Raw genomic sequence first — 17,160 nt, 5'->3', positions numbered from 1 at the left:
AGAGGGGAGGGGCAAGTGATTCTAAGTCACAGCTCAAACTTACAGAATGGAGGGACAAGTGATTCTAGGTCACAGCTCAAACTTACAGAATGGAGGGACAAGTGATTCTATGTAACAGCTCATACTTATAGAATGGAGGGAAAAGTGATTCTAAGTCACAGCTCAAACTTACAGAATGGAGGGACAAGTGATTCTAAGTCACAGCTCAAACTTACAGAATGGAGGGACATGTGATTCTAAGTCACAGCTCAAACTTAGAGAGGGGAGGGGCAAGTGATTCTAAGTCACAACTCAAACTTACAGAATGGAGGGACAAGTGATTCTAAGTCACAGCTCAAACTTACAGAATGGAGGGACATGTGATTCTAAGTCACAGCTCAAACTTAGAGAGGGGAGGGGCAAGTGATTCTAAGTCACAACTCAAACTTACAGAATGGAGGGACATGTGATTCTAAGTCACAGCTCAAACTTAGAGAGGGGAGGGGCAAGTGATTCTAAGTCACAACTCAAACTTACAGAATGGAGGGACAAGTGATTCTAAGTAACAGCTCAAACTTACAGAATGGAGGGACAAGTGATTCTAAGTCACAACTCAAACTTAGAGAATGGAGGGACATGTGATTCTAAGTCACAGCTCAAACTTAAAGAGTGGTGGGGCAAGTAATTCTAAGTCACAGCTCAAACTTACAGAATGGAGAGACAAGTGATTCTAAGTCACAACTCAAACTTAGGGAATGGAGGGACAAGTGATTCTAAGTCACAACTCAAACTTAGAGAATGGAGGGACATGTGATTCTAAGTCACAGCTCAAACTTAGAGAGTGGTAAGGCAAGTAATTTTAATTCACAGCTCAAACTTACAGAATGGAGAGACAAGTGATTCTAAGTCACAGCTCATACTTACAGAATGGAGGGACATGTGATTCTAAGTCACAGCTCAAACTTAGAGAGTGGTGGGGCAAGTAATTCTAAGTCACAGCTCAAACTTACAGAATGGAGAGACAAGTGATTCTAAGTCACAGCTCATACTTACAGAATGGAGGGACAAGTAATTTTAAGTCACAGCTCAAACTTAGCGAGTGGTGGGGCAAGTAATTCTAAGTCACAGCTCAAACTTAGAGAGTGGTGGGGCAAGTAGTTCTAAGTCACAGCTCAAACTTACAGAATGGAGACACAAGTGATTCTAAGTCACAGCTCAAACTTAGAGAATGGAGGGATAAGTAATTCTAAGTCACAGCTCAAACTTAGAGAGTGGTGGGGCAAGTAATTCTAAGTCACAGCTCAAACTTACAGAATGGAGAGACAAGTAATTCTAAGTCACAGCTCAAACTTACAGAATGGAGAGACAAGTGATTCTAAGTCACAGCTCAAACTTACAGAATGGAGGGACAAGTAATTCTAAGTCACAACTCAAACTTACAGAATGGAGGGACATGTGATTCTAAGTCACAGCTCATACTTACAGAATGGAGGGACATGTGATTCTAAGTCACAACTCAAACTTACAGAATGGAGGGACATGTGATTCTAAGTCACAGCTCATACTTACAGAATGGAGGGACAAGTGATTCTAAGTCACAACTCAAACTTACAGAATGGAGGGACATGTGATTCTAAGTCACAGCTCATACTTACAGAATGGAGGGACATGCGATTCTAAGTCACAACTCAAACTTACAGAATGGAGGGACATGTGATTCTAAGTCACAGCTCATACTTACAGAATGGAGGGACAAGTAATTCTAAGTCACAACTCAAACTTACAGAATGGAGGGACACGTGATTCTAAGTCACAGTTCATACTTACAGAATGGAGGGACACGTGATTCTAAGTCACAGCTCATACTTACAGAATGGTGGGACAAGTGATTCTAAGTCACAGCTCAAACTAAGCCAGGAGGGGGACAAGTGATTCTAAGTCACAGCTTAAACAGGTTTATAAATTCACAGGAACCAATTTAAATTATTATATGAATCCTTATATAAATTGTCTATCCATAGTTCATGCTACTGACCAGTCTACAGGTCAACACTAAATGGGCTAAAGTCAACAAAAATAAATTCTGAAGTCATGTAAAATGGCTTTCCCGTCAGCAGTCAAAACTATTGACCAGAAAGGCAATTAAAAAAGTGTATACTATAAAATATAATAAAGATTATAAGGAAGTACATGTTTACATTCTCTTGTATATCTAGTGTGTGCAGCATATTATCTTTTAAACAAATGGGTCATTTTTAAGATTTTGAGTTTTAACAACGTCTGACCAGTCATCTAACCAGAGATTTGTACTAAGACTGACAGGCTCTCTGCGAACAACACACAACTTTCTATCATTAATCAGAGGAGGAGGACAATTGACTTTATACTGCCTTCAAATCCTCACAATTCAAGATTACTATTGAAAATGATAGGATACCAGCAATGTGTGGAATATAAGTGGACATACATTTATACAAATAGAAGCCAAATTTAGTAAGTTTATATCTTGATTTACATGACGTTCATCCATCTGTCTGACTATAAAATCAAAAATTCTGTAAAAACATTTTACGTGATGAATAAAATCCATCAGGAAATACAAAGTTGTAGCAAACTGAAAGTCCCTCATTTAAATGAGACAATGTAAACATTTGCCAAATTTGAGAACAGTATCTTCAGACTCATTCAAAGTCCTTGCTGAATACCTAAAGGTCAAAACACCTCACAGCGAATGTTTCACATGAGACACAAAATAACATACACTGTACTACTGTAGTCAATAACCACTATTTTGTGACAGAAAATATCAAAATTGTTACTGTAACAACAATTGAAACGATGGGAATAAGAGAACTGCCTCAGATGTGATTATCTTTTTTATATCTAAGCCATGAATAATAAAATCTAGTTTCATGATTCAGTATCTCACAATAACAGATTCAGTGTAAGAACTTTTTTTCCTGTAAATATTTAACAATGTCCCTTGAGTTTAAATCTTCCAATTTCATCGTTTTTTATGTGTTATTTGGTTATTCATTCATAAATTCAATCTTACTGAAGCACAATTTATGTCACAAAGTTTTACAAAGGTGTTTTTTTTTTTTTTAGTGAGTTGGGTTTTACGGCGAACCGACACAAAATGGTCATATATCGCCATGGTTTTTGAAGATGCCTCCTAAATTTTGTCAATATTAGAAACTGATTTCATTAGAATGCTATAAATACATACAAAAGCGCACCAGAAAAAAACAAAGCACGATGGTTTAGAGAAAGGGCAACAAGGAAAGGAAGAAATATTAGGACTGACCTGCACTGGCTTACATTTGATTTGTTAGTGATTAGCATTAACAAACAATTTATAGATCTAAAACATATCACTGACCAATATTCAGTCTAAAATTTATGACTTTAACAGGTGTTTTACATGACTTTTCATGAAAATGAACTTATGTTCCCTCCTTATGTTCCCTCCTACAAATAATGCAAAAATCAGCACCTTTTTTATGACATCATCAGTTTATCGGTTTAGTGGTCTCAAAGTCTTCTAGTATCTGCAACCTTCTACAATTCTGAGGCTGTACTAGGCAACACAAGGAATGGTTTGATGACGAGAAAAGTACCTGTTTGATGTCGATGAAACCTTCTAAACTGCCAAACTGATAGACACATATTCAGCCACCACAACCGTTACAAATATAATGAAACCGAGACATTTGGTTTAAACAGTATTTATTGATATAGCTACAACTGTTACAGTTTTACAAATATACAAACATAGAGGATTGAGTAAGAAGCTATAAGCTTTCTTAGAAACTCTCTCCCTAACCGAGACATTTATCGACATCAAACCAGTACTTTGCTTGTCATCCAGCTATTCCGAGGGCCTAGTACAGCCCCTTGTGAATAACCAACATGTCTTACACTGGTCAACAAAAATACAAGGAAAAAACTAATCAGACAATAATCTCTTAATTATGCAATGAATAATGGCTAAGTACCTTCTGAAAAGTGACGGTTGACATTTGCCAAAGAATACGTCATAGTGAAACTGTTCTGCACATATCAATAATCAATCACTGGTAAAAGACAAGACACACTACATGTATATACCTCCAACATGTATCATACCATCTAACATCACAACAATAAATTTCTATTTCTGTATTTGTAAGCAGGTGCATGAAAATAAGCATGAACTTGAGAAAAACCACAATTCTACCTGCCAATGAAAAATCAATTCTGTTTCTATAGTGATGCTTTATACAGTACTCAGTTAAGCAATTTCATAACATTTCAAATTTTTCTGATGATTTTTCCTGATTTTACCAAGCTCAACTGCAGCGTCTAAAGCCTTAAATGGTAATATACATGAAACCTAACCTCATCACTAATTAGACGCTTGGTATTCCAATTTTGAAAACTTCTTTTACTCTTCCTTACTTGCAGTGTGGTAGATTTATACATGTACAATGTCGACATTTTTGACTAAAGGTAAAGGAAAACAGTGTCACCTTTTTGAAATAGCCAGCCATTTTGACTTATATGAGAAACCTTGGCCTATCATTTTAATGCCAGGCTTCAGGCAGGTTAAGCAACTAGTAACTATTCTTCTTTAACTAACTAGCTGGCGGCTCACAAACGAGCCACATTGAAGTGGCTCCCTCATGGATTCAACCTTGTGAACTTCCTTTTCCCACAGGTGGATGCCTAGGTAAGGCATGGTGTTTGTAACTGTATAGGAGAAACTACTGCAAGGTCATGCTAGCATCTTTCTATAAACCAGATTTCAGTTTTTTTCGGCATTTTTTAACAAATGAGTTGACTGCACAACCGCTGTAGCATTAATGTCATAACCTGCTGAATAAAACAGCTAATCTGCAGTGGCAATACAAAGAACTTATATGTAAATGGGGTTTCATAATTTTAATAAAATATTCAGATTATGTGATAATTTATGATATGTGCATATATAATCCTTGAACAGACTCAATTCCTTTTACAACTTAAGTTTTGTTTGGCTTCAACTTTCAAATGCTCTGTCAAATTTCAATTTCATCAATTGCCCCATTCAAAGCTTAAGGCTGTACCTTTTAGAAATGACAAGAAACTCCCAATCTGAAAGGGTAAACTACAATACTGTGTGGGAACCATGCCATCTGAATACACAATCATCTATAATCAGCCCATGATAGAGGCTTATTTACCAATGACATAATCAACGTATTACATACCAAACAGTCCATAGTTACATGTTTATGGCCATTATTGGATCGTAAATGTAATTACTTAAATAGTCATGAATATAACTCTCTCAACTAAGACTGACCTTCAATCTTAACGACCTCATCTGCATAATAATGACATCTTAATTTTGACATGTAAACATGGTTATTAATAAGTTTACAGAGTTATCTGACTGAATTCTCCATGTCATATGAACCTGAAGTGTGAGATATAAACATGCAGATGCCTTTTAGTTAACAGGCTATTGAACAATCAAATTTCAACACAATTTAGAATGTTAACAAAAAACCCTCAGTTGAATGAGACGTGGGTCCAACATTATAAAACTCAGATTCAAAACTCTAGCTGAGCTCAGACTCCAAACTGACCAATGACAGGGCTGATTTTTTTAGACTGTCCTCAAACCTGACAGACTTCAAATTTTCCCTTCACTCTTTGATTTGAGCAATTTTTGCAAAGGAAGATTCAAATTCTGTAAATTAATTTTGTACAATAGTATCTGATAGTGAAAAGAAATACAGCTACAGATTCATGACAAAGACATGGAACATAATTATGTACTACTTGATTCTTTGAACTTCCAGACAATGTTCTAAAAATCAATGTGGTCACTTGTCACAGCAGAGATCAAATTACCGAGAAAAGGCTAGAGGTTCTAAGAATAAAAGCAATTTACTACAGTTTTTATAAAACTGGAGGGTAGAATATAAACATACTGTTAATAATGACCTCTCAAACTGTGATCATACAGAGTCAGTAGCTTAGTATACTTGTCCAAAGTGTTTCTCCCATAAAAATAAATGAACTTCGGAGGTCAGCAATGCTTGACTATTCAAGACTTGTTAAAATAATGACAGACATAAACAAGTACAAAAGGGGCAACAATTTTTGTGTCATAGAACATTCCTCTCTTATTCTGCTTATTGAGGTAACAAATCACACCTAAAATGTCCAAGTTGAAATAGGGGCATAACTCTGGGAAAAATGCAAAGTAAAATTCCCATTCACACTGCATACCAAATCATCACAGTGGACCAATGTGTGGAATTTCCATCCATTCCCATTAGTGGATACTGAGATACCAGCTCACACATACAAAATTTTACAAAAACTTGTTAAGTCAAAAATGGGGTATAACTAAATATGCAAAAGACAGTAACTGAACCTGGGTTCTCCATGTTAGATCATCACAGTAAACCAAAGTGTGCAGAATTTTCATCCATTCTCATTTGTGGATACTGAGATACAAACCTACATACAAAACTTTTAAAAGTCAAACTAGAATGTGTCTGTAGGACACAGGGTCTGCCCCCCACTGGTACATTTGTCATAAATGAGGGCCAATAATTCAAATGTTTGCAGTCTTAATGGGGTATAGCCTCAACAATCATTTTATGAAAAGGATTCATTATTCTAGGCCCTTTACTTTTTGAGCTATGAGCATCACAAACAAAAAATCCACTATTTTGGTTATTTCAAGGGCCATAACTCTGTAATAAGAGCTAAGATTCTCAAGAGGAATGCCAAGTGTGCAAGTTCACATCACGATAAAGACTCCAGCAAGGTTTCCTGAATTTACATCGGATACTTTTTGAGCTAGGCACATAATTAGGTGAAAAAGTGCATTTTTTTACTATTTCAGGGGCCATAACTTTAAAAATAGGGGGTGGAGCCTGCCAAAAAATTAGAGGTGTGCAAGTTTATATCATGATAAAGACTTATGCAAGTTTTCAACCATTTATATTAAACACTTTTTGAGCTAAGTGCATCACAAGGTAAAAATGTGTATTTTTGACTATTTCAGGGGCCATAACTCTAAAAATAGGGGGCGGACCCAAATGAAAAATAGGAGGTGCGCAAGTTCATATCATGATTAAGACTCATGCAAGTTTTTCATGAATCTATATCAAATACTTTCTGAGCTAGGCATGTCACAAGGTGAAAATGTGCATTTTTGACTATTTCAGGGGCCATAACTCTGAAAATAGGGGGCCGACCCAAATGAAAAATAGAAGGTGCATAAGTTCATACCATGATTAAGACTCATGCAAGTTTTCATGAATCTATATCAAACGCTTTTTGAGCTAGGCGTGTCACAAGGTGAAATGCGCATTTTTTTACTATTTCAGGGGCCATAACTCTAAAAATTGGGGGCAAAGCCAGATGAAAAGTAGGAAGTGCGCAAGTTCATATCATAATCAAGACTCATGCAAGGTTTCAGTATCTATATCAAATACTTTTTGAGCTAGGCATGTCACAAGGTGAAAATGTGCATTTTTGACTATTTTAGGGGCCATAACTCTAAAAATAGGGGGCGGAGCAAGATGAAAAATAAGAGGTGCATAAGTTCATACCATGATTAAGACTCATGCAAGGTTTCATCAATTTATATCGTATACTTTTTGAGCTAGGCGTGTCACAAGGTGAAAATGTGCATTTTTGACTATTTCAGGGGCCATAACTCTAAAAATAGGGGGTGGAGCCAGACGAAAAATAGGAGGCGCGCAAGTTCATATCATGATAAACACTCATGCAAGGTTTCATCAATTTGTATCAAATACTTTTGAGCTAGGCGCGTCACGAACTTCGGACGGACGGATGCACAGACAAGACCAAATCTAGGGGGGGGGCACAAAAAAGTGCATAACTTCGTACAAATGCAAAAAAGGTATGGAACATGTGCAGTGCATGTCAGAGTGAACAAGTGTGTGAAGTTTCAATTCATTCTCACAACTTGTTACTGAGATACCAGCTTACATACAAATCAGGATGTGGATGCTGACAAATGGACAAGTGAAAAGCTCTACTATTTGTAAAATTTCAGTCAAGCTAAAAAACTTGATGCCCCCCTCCCCGCCCCCGAATTTCTTTTGTGTTAGGCAACACCTTCAATCACTTAAGTACTTAACAAGTACTCTATAGATTCTGTAGAAATTTAACCTTTAGCCTGCTGGCGGCAATTGGTTCTGCCTTTGCGACCAGTGCAGACCAAGATCAGCCTCAAATCAGTGCAGTCTGATCATGGATAACTCAATGTTGGTATTTCAGTCAGTAAAATTTCAGTAACCCCCCGAAATTGATAATTGGTTACGCCAAATTGAATGATGGACAGTACATTTAAAATTAAGCAGGCTAAAGGTTAACTTCTAAGTAAGACGATACCATTTTAACACAACACAGGACATAGTTTTTCTTTTTGGCAGCCTTAAAAAAAAAATTTGCTGTTTATGTGTGTCAACTAAAAATGTACATGACAGGAAATTATCTTATTTGTTTCACCTGAGAAATGTAGAAAAATATAGTGTTAAGTAAGCGGACTATATGTATAATATAATCAACCTGGATCTTGATAGATGTTATACCATCACCCTTCATATTCACAGATACATTATGTCACCTTCTACTGAACAGGATCATTTAACTTAAGGATAACATGGTGTAATAGCCATATTTCATATCTTGTAACTGGATGGTAATATTTAAATGAAATTTGGTCACTTTTAAGACATTCCAAATTAAAAACTTTTCACCGAGAGATTTTTCAAATTTTATCATTTTTGGGGGGAGATAATCGGTATTGAAGTTAATATTGATGCCTATGGGAAATATATGATTTCTTTGATTATGAGAATCTGAACTTGAGTTTCGAGAAAATTTAGCGGTAGAAAGCTGCATTATATGATTCTGATACAGATATCAAAAAGAAATCTAAAATTCCCCGTAGGGAAAAGAAGAAAATAATTTTTTCTAGTTTTCAGGGGAGATAACTCATGAAAAAAACCAAAATTATCAAGGGAGGTAATCTAAAGGAAATTTTTGAGATCTTCTGTGACTATATAACTTGTCAATAAGCACCTTATTTCTATCATTTGACATTTTTAAAGCTTACATTATCAAGTTGTATGTACGCTTTTTAGTGAAATTGAGGCCTATTACACCATGTTATCCTTAAGTTCGCACATATGGACATTTTATCTGCAATTTACGGCTGGGAGGTGTGTGTGCGTGTGTGTGGGGGGGAGCTTTGGAGGAATACAAAGAGAAGAGGGAGCGAACATAATGACCAGTTAGCAGCTAGACATATAAAATATGATGACATAATTATCAAAGTTTTCTTAGGACAAAGTGCTTGTCAATTCAAAGAGACCTATCTTTGTAATATGAAAATTTGCTTAAGCCAAGGACACCATACACAATTACATATATATCATATTTCAGATTGTCAACGGAAAACAAGGAAGCTGTTATCTCATTTCCTCATTCATCATAAAAATGTAAAATCTCTGACATCAGTGACCCAGTGATTTCAAGTTATACCAGGCTTCTTATTTATACAATCCCGGCTTCATCAATTATGCCATTTTTGGACCTGATAACCCACAATTTTAACAAGCATATTTCAATCATTCTCTAAATAGAATACAATACCTTAAATCATGTATAAAGGTTTCAGACTAAGTTTCTCCTATTACTTTCTGCTTATCTAATAAAACAAACAATCATATTTCTACTAACATATTAGTGTATAATTTTGAACTCCTTTAAAATTCAACTCAAATATCATCGAATAGAAATTACCCTATATAACTATACTACAGTAATCAATTATTGACCAATAAACCGTAAACATAAGCTTCAAAGTAAATATCATATGCACATGTATAATTATTACCTAAATTAATAAAATACTTTCAATACATTTCTATTGTGAATTCTTTTCAAACTGAGTTTGTAAACAAAGAACTACGTTATTTTACTGAAATTATATGGAAGTACACAAATTAAACTATTGGATTTCTATTATTTTTGCAATACTATACGTACTATGAAGTCATTTAATTTTCTTGGTTAAAAATTGAGTAGTTTTTGCCAAAATGGTTACTTGATTTCCGCAGTCATTCATAAATTTGGGAAGGAAAAAGTAATTTTAGTAAAGTATGTTTATTGCTACTGGGACTCCCTCCCCCTTCCCCTCCCCCATACCCCATTAAGCTTGTGTTGCTTTTTTCTTCACAGATTTTTAAATGATACGCAATACATACTTTTTATCTGGACTAAAATTAATGTAAAACTGCCCTCTAATTTTAGTGCAATACGCTTTTCACAGTTATCCCTTTGATAGTGGTTTGCAACTATTAAGCAGAATGATAGGTCTATCCTTTGTTAACACAAGAATGGCAAACTGTCTCAAAATAAGCTTGTCACAGCAAATTACCTTTGACTTTTAAATACTTTTCTTATTGAGCCGACAAGTTGTCATTTTCTCAATTCAAGGGCCAAAACTCAAGAGTGAAAAACACTAAAGATCTGACTTTTTAACCAGGCAAAGATAATATGTCGATAAACTTTCTAAGTTTTGTGAAAGCTAGATAAGACCTGCTTATGTTTTTGCAGGCCTCGACCTTAACCTACTTTTGCTGGTAGCCAGCAGGGCTACCAACTTGTGAAATCAAGTAGCCCGACCAGGTTTCTGGTAGTCCCGTTTTGGAAAAGAGAAAAATATATTACAGTCTTCACCTTAATTTTTTTTCAGCAATTGTCCTTTCGGGTAAGTAAGTTAAGAAAACCATTTGCCAGAAAACATTTTTAATTGCCCGAAATCATTTTGTTTATAAATATGATGTATTTTAGTTTATGCTTGATTCAACAAACCTACCCACACTATCCATGGGCAGGCTAAGCCAAGTAAGTGGATAACCATGTTACAATATTCAAGTAAACTAGCAGACAGAAATTATGGGAGAAAATGTAGAAAAAAGTTATAGACCTATACCAGTATTCTAGTTATATGCCAGGCGTGGTTCAAATTTGCACTACCCTTCTAAAACTTACTTTTTAGCCAGGCCTTTAAAATATAGTGTAGCTGTTCAATTATAACTGCAATATAATCAGCCTGGTTAGCCCCCCCCATCTGCCCCCAAAAAATGTAGTGTTTCTGGTGGCATGGCCAAAAAAAGTAGGGTCGGTAGGTCGGTATTTGTTTTTTTTTTTCATTATGATCAAGTAAATGTAGCCTATTATTACAGTCCGGGGCGACGTGGACACAATAATCATCATCAACCCACCCGTGTTTAAAGAGAAAAAAAAACATCAACAATTATCGGTAATTATTCTGTTGATAAACAAGTAATTGGCCTTGTTTTCATCATCAATTAAAACCCCCTCAAAGAGCTAAAAGAAGTGTGTTGGTATCATGGCATCTAAAGTGGAGACCAAAGGGGTTTAGTTGCCCGAGTCTGTCATGGCATTATGTCATCTTTTCGCGCCATGTGACACATCACTGTCTGATCGTACGGCCTCGATTCTTTAAATTGCTGAGAAGAAATCAGTAAAAAAGTATCTTCTTTAATTTTTTTTTAAAGCAAATGCGCAATATCCCGTTACGTATATGTGTCAAACGATAATAGTAGATATCCTACCTCTGTGACCTATTTGCCCGCAAGGAATTTACATTATTGTTTGAAAAGAATATCTGACATAGTGTCGATTCAAAAAAGACATGTACAAAGATTCATTTACTTATTAAACTTATTAAAAACCACAGCGACATCATACCGCTTTATTTTAAAACAATCATTGTTTTTATTTTCGTTCACGAGGTCACGTAACCTATTCATCCGCACTTGCAGAAATCTGTTTGCCAAAAATCTTTTTACTCGATGTATTTAAATTGCTGCCACTTTTTCATTATTTAAGATTTTTTAATTCTGTTTTTTGTACTTTCTTGTCAAAAGTCTGAATTTTATGACCATAGTATGTATTATTTATTTACTTTTAGAAATAAATAAATAATTAAGATCACGCTGTTTGAAATTTTACAAATAATTGTATGAAACTTCGATCGTTTTTATAGAATTTTGCCTACATTTCTGTCGACATCTTATTAAAATCGTTATAGAATTCAAACTGTATTATTTCTTAAGCAGTGCTGAAAATTTGAAGCAATTATATTAAAAAAATGAATGCACTACAAGCGTTTTTGTGTACGTGTCGATAAACATTTAAGTAACGGCGATACGATAGGTCGCACGTGCTTGTGGAATGGAAAATTACTGGCATGACGTTTTGATATCTTTATGATTCGCGGGTAAATTCCAGTCAATCTAGGTAATTTTTAGGGATGTAATTTCTGAATTTTGTAAAGTTACTTTATATATTGCAAATCTGAAGTCATAAATTCATGCATAAATATACGAAAGCTAGTATTTAGGATGTACATTTCAGATTCATGAAGTTCTTTTTGTAATTATTGTGAAAATTAAGGGATTTAAATTTCGGAAAAATGGCCGACCGGTGTTATGCGGACCGAAAATATCGTTGTCATTTAAAAGGAAACATCTGATAAATCGGTGAAATTTCACGCTTTTATTATTAACATGTTTGAAAACTTAGTAGCCCGACGGACTACCCAGCTTGGGAAATTCTGTAGTCCGTCTGAAAAACTGGTAGCCTCAGGCTACCGGGCTACCGTCAAGATCGAGGCCTGTTTTGCAGTTTTAAGTAATTCAAGAGCAGTAACTCAAAAGACTGTGAGCATCTGTCTGGCTATCGACTTTAACCAAGATATTATACCCATAAACATTGTGACCAAGTTTGCTGAACACTGGATAAGAACTACTCAAGTTAGACAGTGGACAATGTGAGTAATTCAAGGATCGTGACTTCAAAAATACATTGAGGATCCAGCTGGTTATTGAATGATCAATCTATGTTTAGATATTACCATATGTCTATATAAACATTATGACTAAGTTTGGTGAATTAAGAGAGATGCTCAGTCTGGGTTTCTGAAGATCAATCATACTTTTCATATGAAGAAACCATTTAAATGGGTTTTTTTTCAGCTCTTACTGTTTGCAATTAGCAGAACCTTTATGACACAATAGCAGGGCTTTTTTTTTTAAGTACTATGGAAAGATGACACTTGGCTTTGAAAATAAGTGTCATTTTTTGGCAATATTTGGGAAATTATTTATTATGTACCTTTAATATTAATAACAAAAAACTTAAATTAATTTAATACTTGATATCTTATAGACACCAGTACTGTTTCTCAAATTCTTCATTCTCAATTTTTCAAAAAAAAAAATTTTTCTTTTTAAAAAAAGCTTTTGGCATTTTTTGTCTGAAAATTCGAAAAAAAAAATAATTTGGAATATGAAACAAGAGGGTTATGATGGCCCTATATCGCTCACCTGAGTTTATTTGCTTACTTGAACAGTCAGGGTTTCAGAAATCCCATGTCCTGAGCCCGGGGCTACCAGAAAATTCTGTTGGGCTACCAAATTTTTTCACAGCATGCCCGCCGGGCTACCTTGAAACCCTATATCGAGCAGCCCGGAAATCAATACTCTAGTCTTTGTGCATAATTTTGACAGTTATCATAATCCCCTTGTTTATCGAGTGATTCACGCCCGAGGCATTAATTAATCTTACCACACCCATCTTCACAGTCGGCAAACAATGTTTATGTGTGCACACAAGATTTTAGACTGACCCAATAGCATCCAAGCCACTGATGGCCATGTTTTGTTTTTTTTTACAAATCTTAATGACCATTTGTGTGAAACTATTTAAAAATTGGGCAAGCAGTTTCATACAAGAAGATTTGTTAAAATTTTCACTATATACATATGGGGAAAATGGACCACGCCCCCTGGTGGCCATGTTTTTTGTGGAATCAGAATAATCTGGAAATCTTGGCAGAGGGTTACATTAGGACCATTTGTGTGAAATTATTCTGAAATCTGACCAGCGGTTTAAGAGGAGATGTTGTTATAAGATTTTTCTATTTTTAGCGTTGGCAGCCCCTACATGTATGTGCAACCAAGTGGAACAGTTTGAATAAAGTTGAAAGGGAACCAACCAAGGAACATCCAGGCCAAGTTTCATCAACTTCCACCCAATGGTTTCAGAGGCGATGTTGTCTGAAGAAAAGTGTGGACGGCTGGACAGTGAGCGATCACAACAGCTTACCCTAAACACTTTGTGCTCAGGTGAGCTAAAAGACCATATTAAGAAGTTTACCAATCATTTAAAGGTTGTCTAAAAAGCTGTATCCACCACACTGCGCAAGGATGCTAGTTTGGTGGAAATCTAACAAGAGGATAAGAAAAAGCAATTTTTAGAAAATTGTTCACAATGTCAAATTTACCAAGCCATTCCTTCTTATTAAAAGCCATGCAGCTTATTGCTTAGTTTAACAATCCTGAAAACCTACTTACTCAAGTCTGAAACATCCATTTTCAACAGAGCTACAGTGAATTTTAGCGATCTGATAAAAGCCTGAACTCAAGGCCAGACTGACCAGTCCAGAAAACATTATACCATGCCTGTTAAAAAATAGAAGTAGGGACAGGTTAATCAGAGAAAGATGATGTAATCAACTCTTCCCTTGCAATTAGCAACCTCGGTTACAATACTATAAAGCACTGACTGTTTAGTCAGTTGTTCTTTTCTATGCAGTCAACTACCTGGCAGATCAGAAACAAATGCATACCTTTTAATAACGGTAGTTTAACTAGTTCCCTGTTTTTGGTAATGTTGAATCGTGATGAGTTTTGTCTTTTATCCTTTTTCACATGAGGAGGTCCCGTAAATTTCATTTTATTAATTGATGTTGTGGGTGGGTGAGTTTCTGAGTTTGGGCTTGATCCCTTTTTCTTCGCCTGAAATAAACAATTTCATCTCAAATAAAGGCCATAAAACCCTCCTTTGCCATAATATGTCTGTTTTGAAAGAAGGCAATTGTAATGTTTCCAAATTCTTCTAAATTCTACAAAAAGTAGTTCTTGAAGAAATAGTTACACAAGATTTCTGCTAAGGGAGATGTTGAAATATGCATAAAAGATGTAGTTTAAAAATAGAATAAAGGAAAAATCCCAAATTATATTGTCTTGGAAGACTGACTTGTCCAGCTTAAAACATGGTCATTGTGGGTGACAAGGTGAGTGTAAGGAATCACATGTTTACAAAATCAAATATCTCTTACATTTTCTTAACTATTTATTTTAGTATCCTTCATTAATATTTTTCTGTCAGTCCCGCTAACACGAAATTTTATCGACATGCATAAGTAATTTTCAAGGCACAAGTCAATCAAAATGCTCAACAAGTACAGTTTGGCTACTTTATATCAGAAAGATATGCATGCAAATTGTTAATATGGAGGTTATCACCTTGGTTACGAGTATTACATTTCAATGTATTGTATCACAATGGCATTAAACAGTACTTCACAAGCTAGTTTTATCCTTCTACTGTTAATTAAAACAATTTGTCATGAGTGGATATGGTATATAAACATCGATACAGCAAGATCTAATCTCTTGTGGGGAAAAACGATGACAAACTTCTTGATTATTAATCACTTTTGGGGATATATCCAGTGTACTGTAGTGATATTAGGCTTAAAGGCCGCTTCCAATGTTCAGCCATTCCTACTGGGTTAACACTATATAGTTATAACAGACTGAAAATATTTCATCCCTGACCTGAAAACGAACACGGGACCTCTCACACTCACACCTAAGGTGGACACTCTACCATATCCCTACAAAGCTACATGTAGCTCATATATCAAGGCAGTGATAAGTGCACTATACTCTACACATACACCACCTCGATTTCAGAATTTGTCCTCAAATACCAGGAGTTTGAACCTCTCTGGGATGTTCCAAGGTGTCTATTCATAATTACTTAAGAGTTATTTATGTTGGGAACCAATGTAACAGACTTCAAATATTTCATCCCTGACCAGGAATCAAACCTGAGGCCTCTCACACCTCCAACTTCCTTGCTGTTGGAGTAACTCTTTAGACATGGTTACAGTCAACCTACACACTGCAAGGTTCACGGTTCCATCTGTGGTATGGACAGTTGTATGTTATACCAAAGAAGTATGAAATACACAGAATGGCAACAGGAGATAATCTCGTGTGAGCTCGTATCAGCGCGTTATCTTATAGAAGCGTTTGCCGACTTGATCAATCGTGATCAAATCAACAGACGCTTAATTATTAAAGTATTACACTGGCGATAAGGCCAGCACAAATTAAACCGAATCAGGTACAACTATTGATTTATCAGACTTTCAATCTTAAATTCATTCCTTCCCCATGTAGAAAATACTTATAACATTAAAAAACACCATTATCATTATAAACAAACACTCTAACAGAAAGTTTTCATGAGACAAATTTTTATCCTTCTGCTGTATGTTTCATACACAGGTAAAATGAGAACTCATTCAGCTGCTACGTGATGTTGACGATATTTGCTCTATATGCCTTTCAAGTTGCCGATCTAACTTTAAATAGTATGTTTTCATGTCATACAATGGGTACTATCTGCAGACATAGGCAAAGAAGATTTTCATTGTACTTAATTAATATACTTTTAGGTTACTCAGAAAGGTAATGCTTCACACTTAAACAGTAACTAAATTTCAATTTATCTCTTTTCCTTTACCAATCTAAATTCACAAATGGTCAATGAAAATTGTTTGGCCCTTGGGTACGAACTATTTTGGGACCAAAAAGAGCACCTGTCCGTACTCATTACGGCCTGTAAGGTCAATCCATTCTGAGGAGAGGCTTCATTTTATCATCTGCATTAAATAACAATCTGTTTTGCTTATGAAAAGCGGTTATCTGTCTTTTACATTATCGGAGGTGCCTTATTAGCAACAAACTCATCATATTTATTCGACTTCCGCCATTTTGGATTTCCATGCAAAATCATGGCTGGAAAATAGACTTCCTTCTAAAGTTTCTAATGTAAAATCATTTACCTCGTTCTCTGCATTCTCGGAATTTTCTTTCCCTGTAGTTTTACTATTGCTGTTTGTTTTTGTCGTAGTCTGAAAAATAAGACAGAAATCAAGCGTGAAAATCGGCATCAAAATAAATTTGACAGTAAACATGCGAAAACAGTGGG

At 35.5% G+C, this 17,160-nt stretch overlaps 1 protein-coding gene across 3 annotated transcripts in view; it reads right to left on the bottom strand.

The window, feature by feature from the left end:
* Positions 1–17,160, bottom strand: part of LOC123535807 (serine/threonine-protein phosphatase 2A 56 kDa regulatory subunit gamma isoform-like) — a 72,974-nt gene that overhangs the window by 55,592 nt on the left and 222 nt on the right. For all 3 annotated transcript variants that reach the window (XM_045318560.2, XM_045318575.2, XM_045318567.2), the window contains exons 2-3: positions 17,015–17,083; positions 14,723–14,891 (exon numbers count right to left, since the gene is read on the bottom strand). In XM_045318560.2, coding sequence (XP_045174495.1) covers positions 14,723–14,891; positions 17,015–17,083 — 238 coding nt within the window. The remainder of the gene's footprint in view (positions 1–14,722; positions 14,892–17,014; positions 17,084–17,160) is intronic.

This window comes from Mercenaria mercenaria, chromosome 1, assembly GCF_021730395.1.
Source record: "Mercenaria mercenaria strain notata chromosome 1, MADL_Memer_1, whole genome shotgun sequence".
In the NCBI taxonomy this organism is placed as follows: domain Eukaryota; kingdom Metazoa; phylum Mollusca; class Bivalvia; order Venerida; family Veneridae; genus Mercenaria; species Mercenaria mercenaria.
This window is presented reverse-complemented; position numbering and strand designations above follow the sequence as displayed.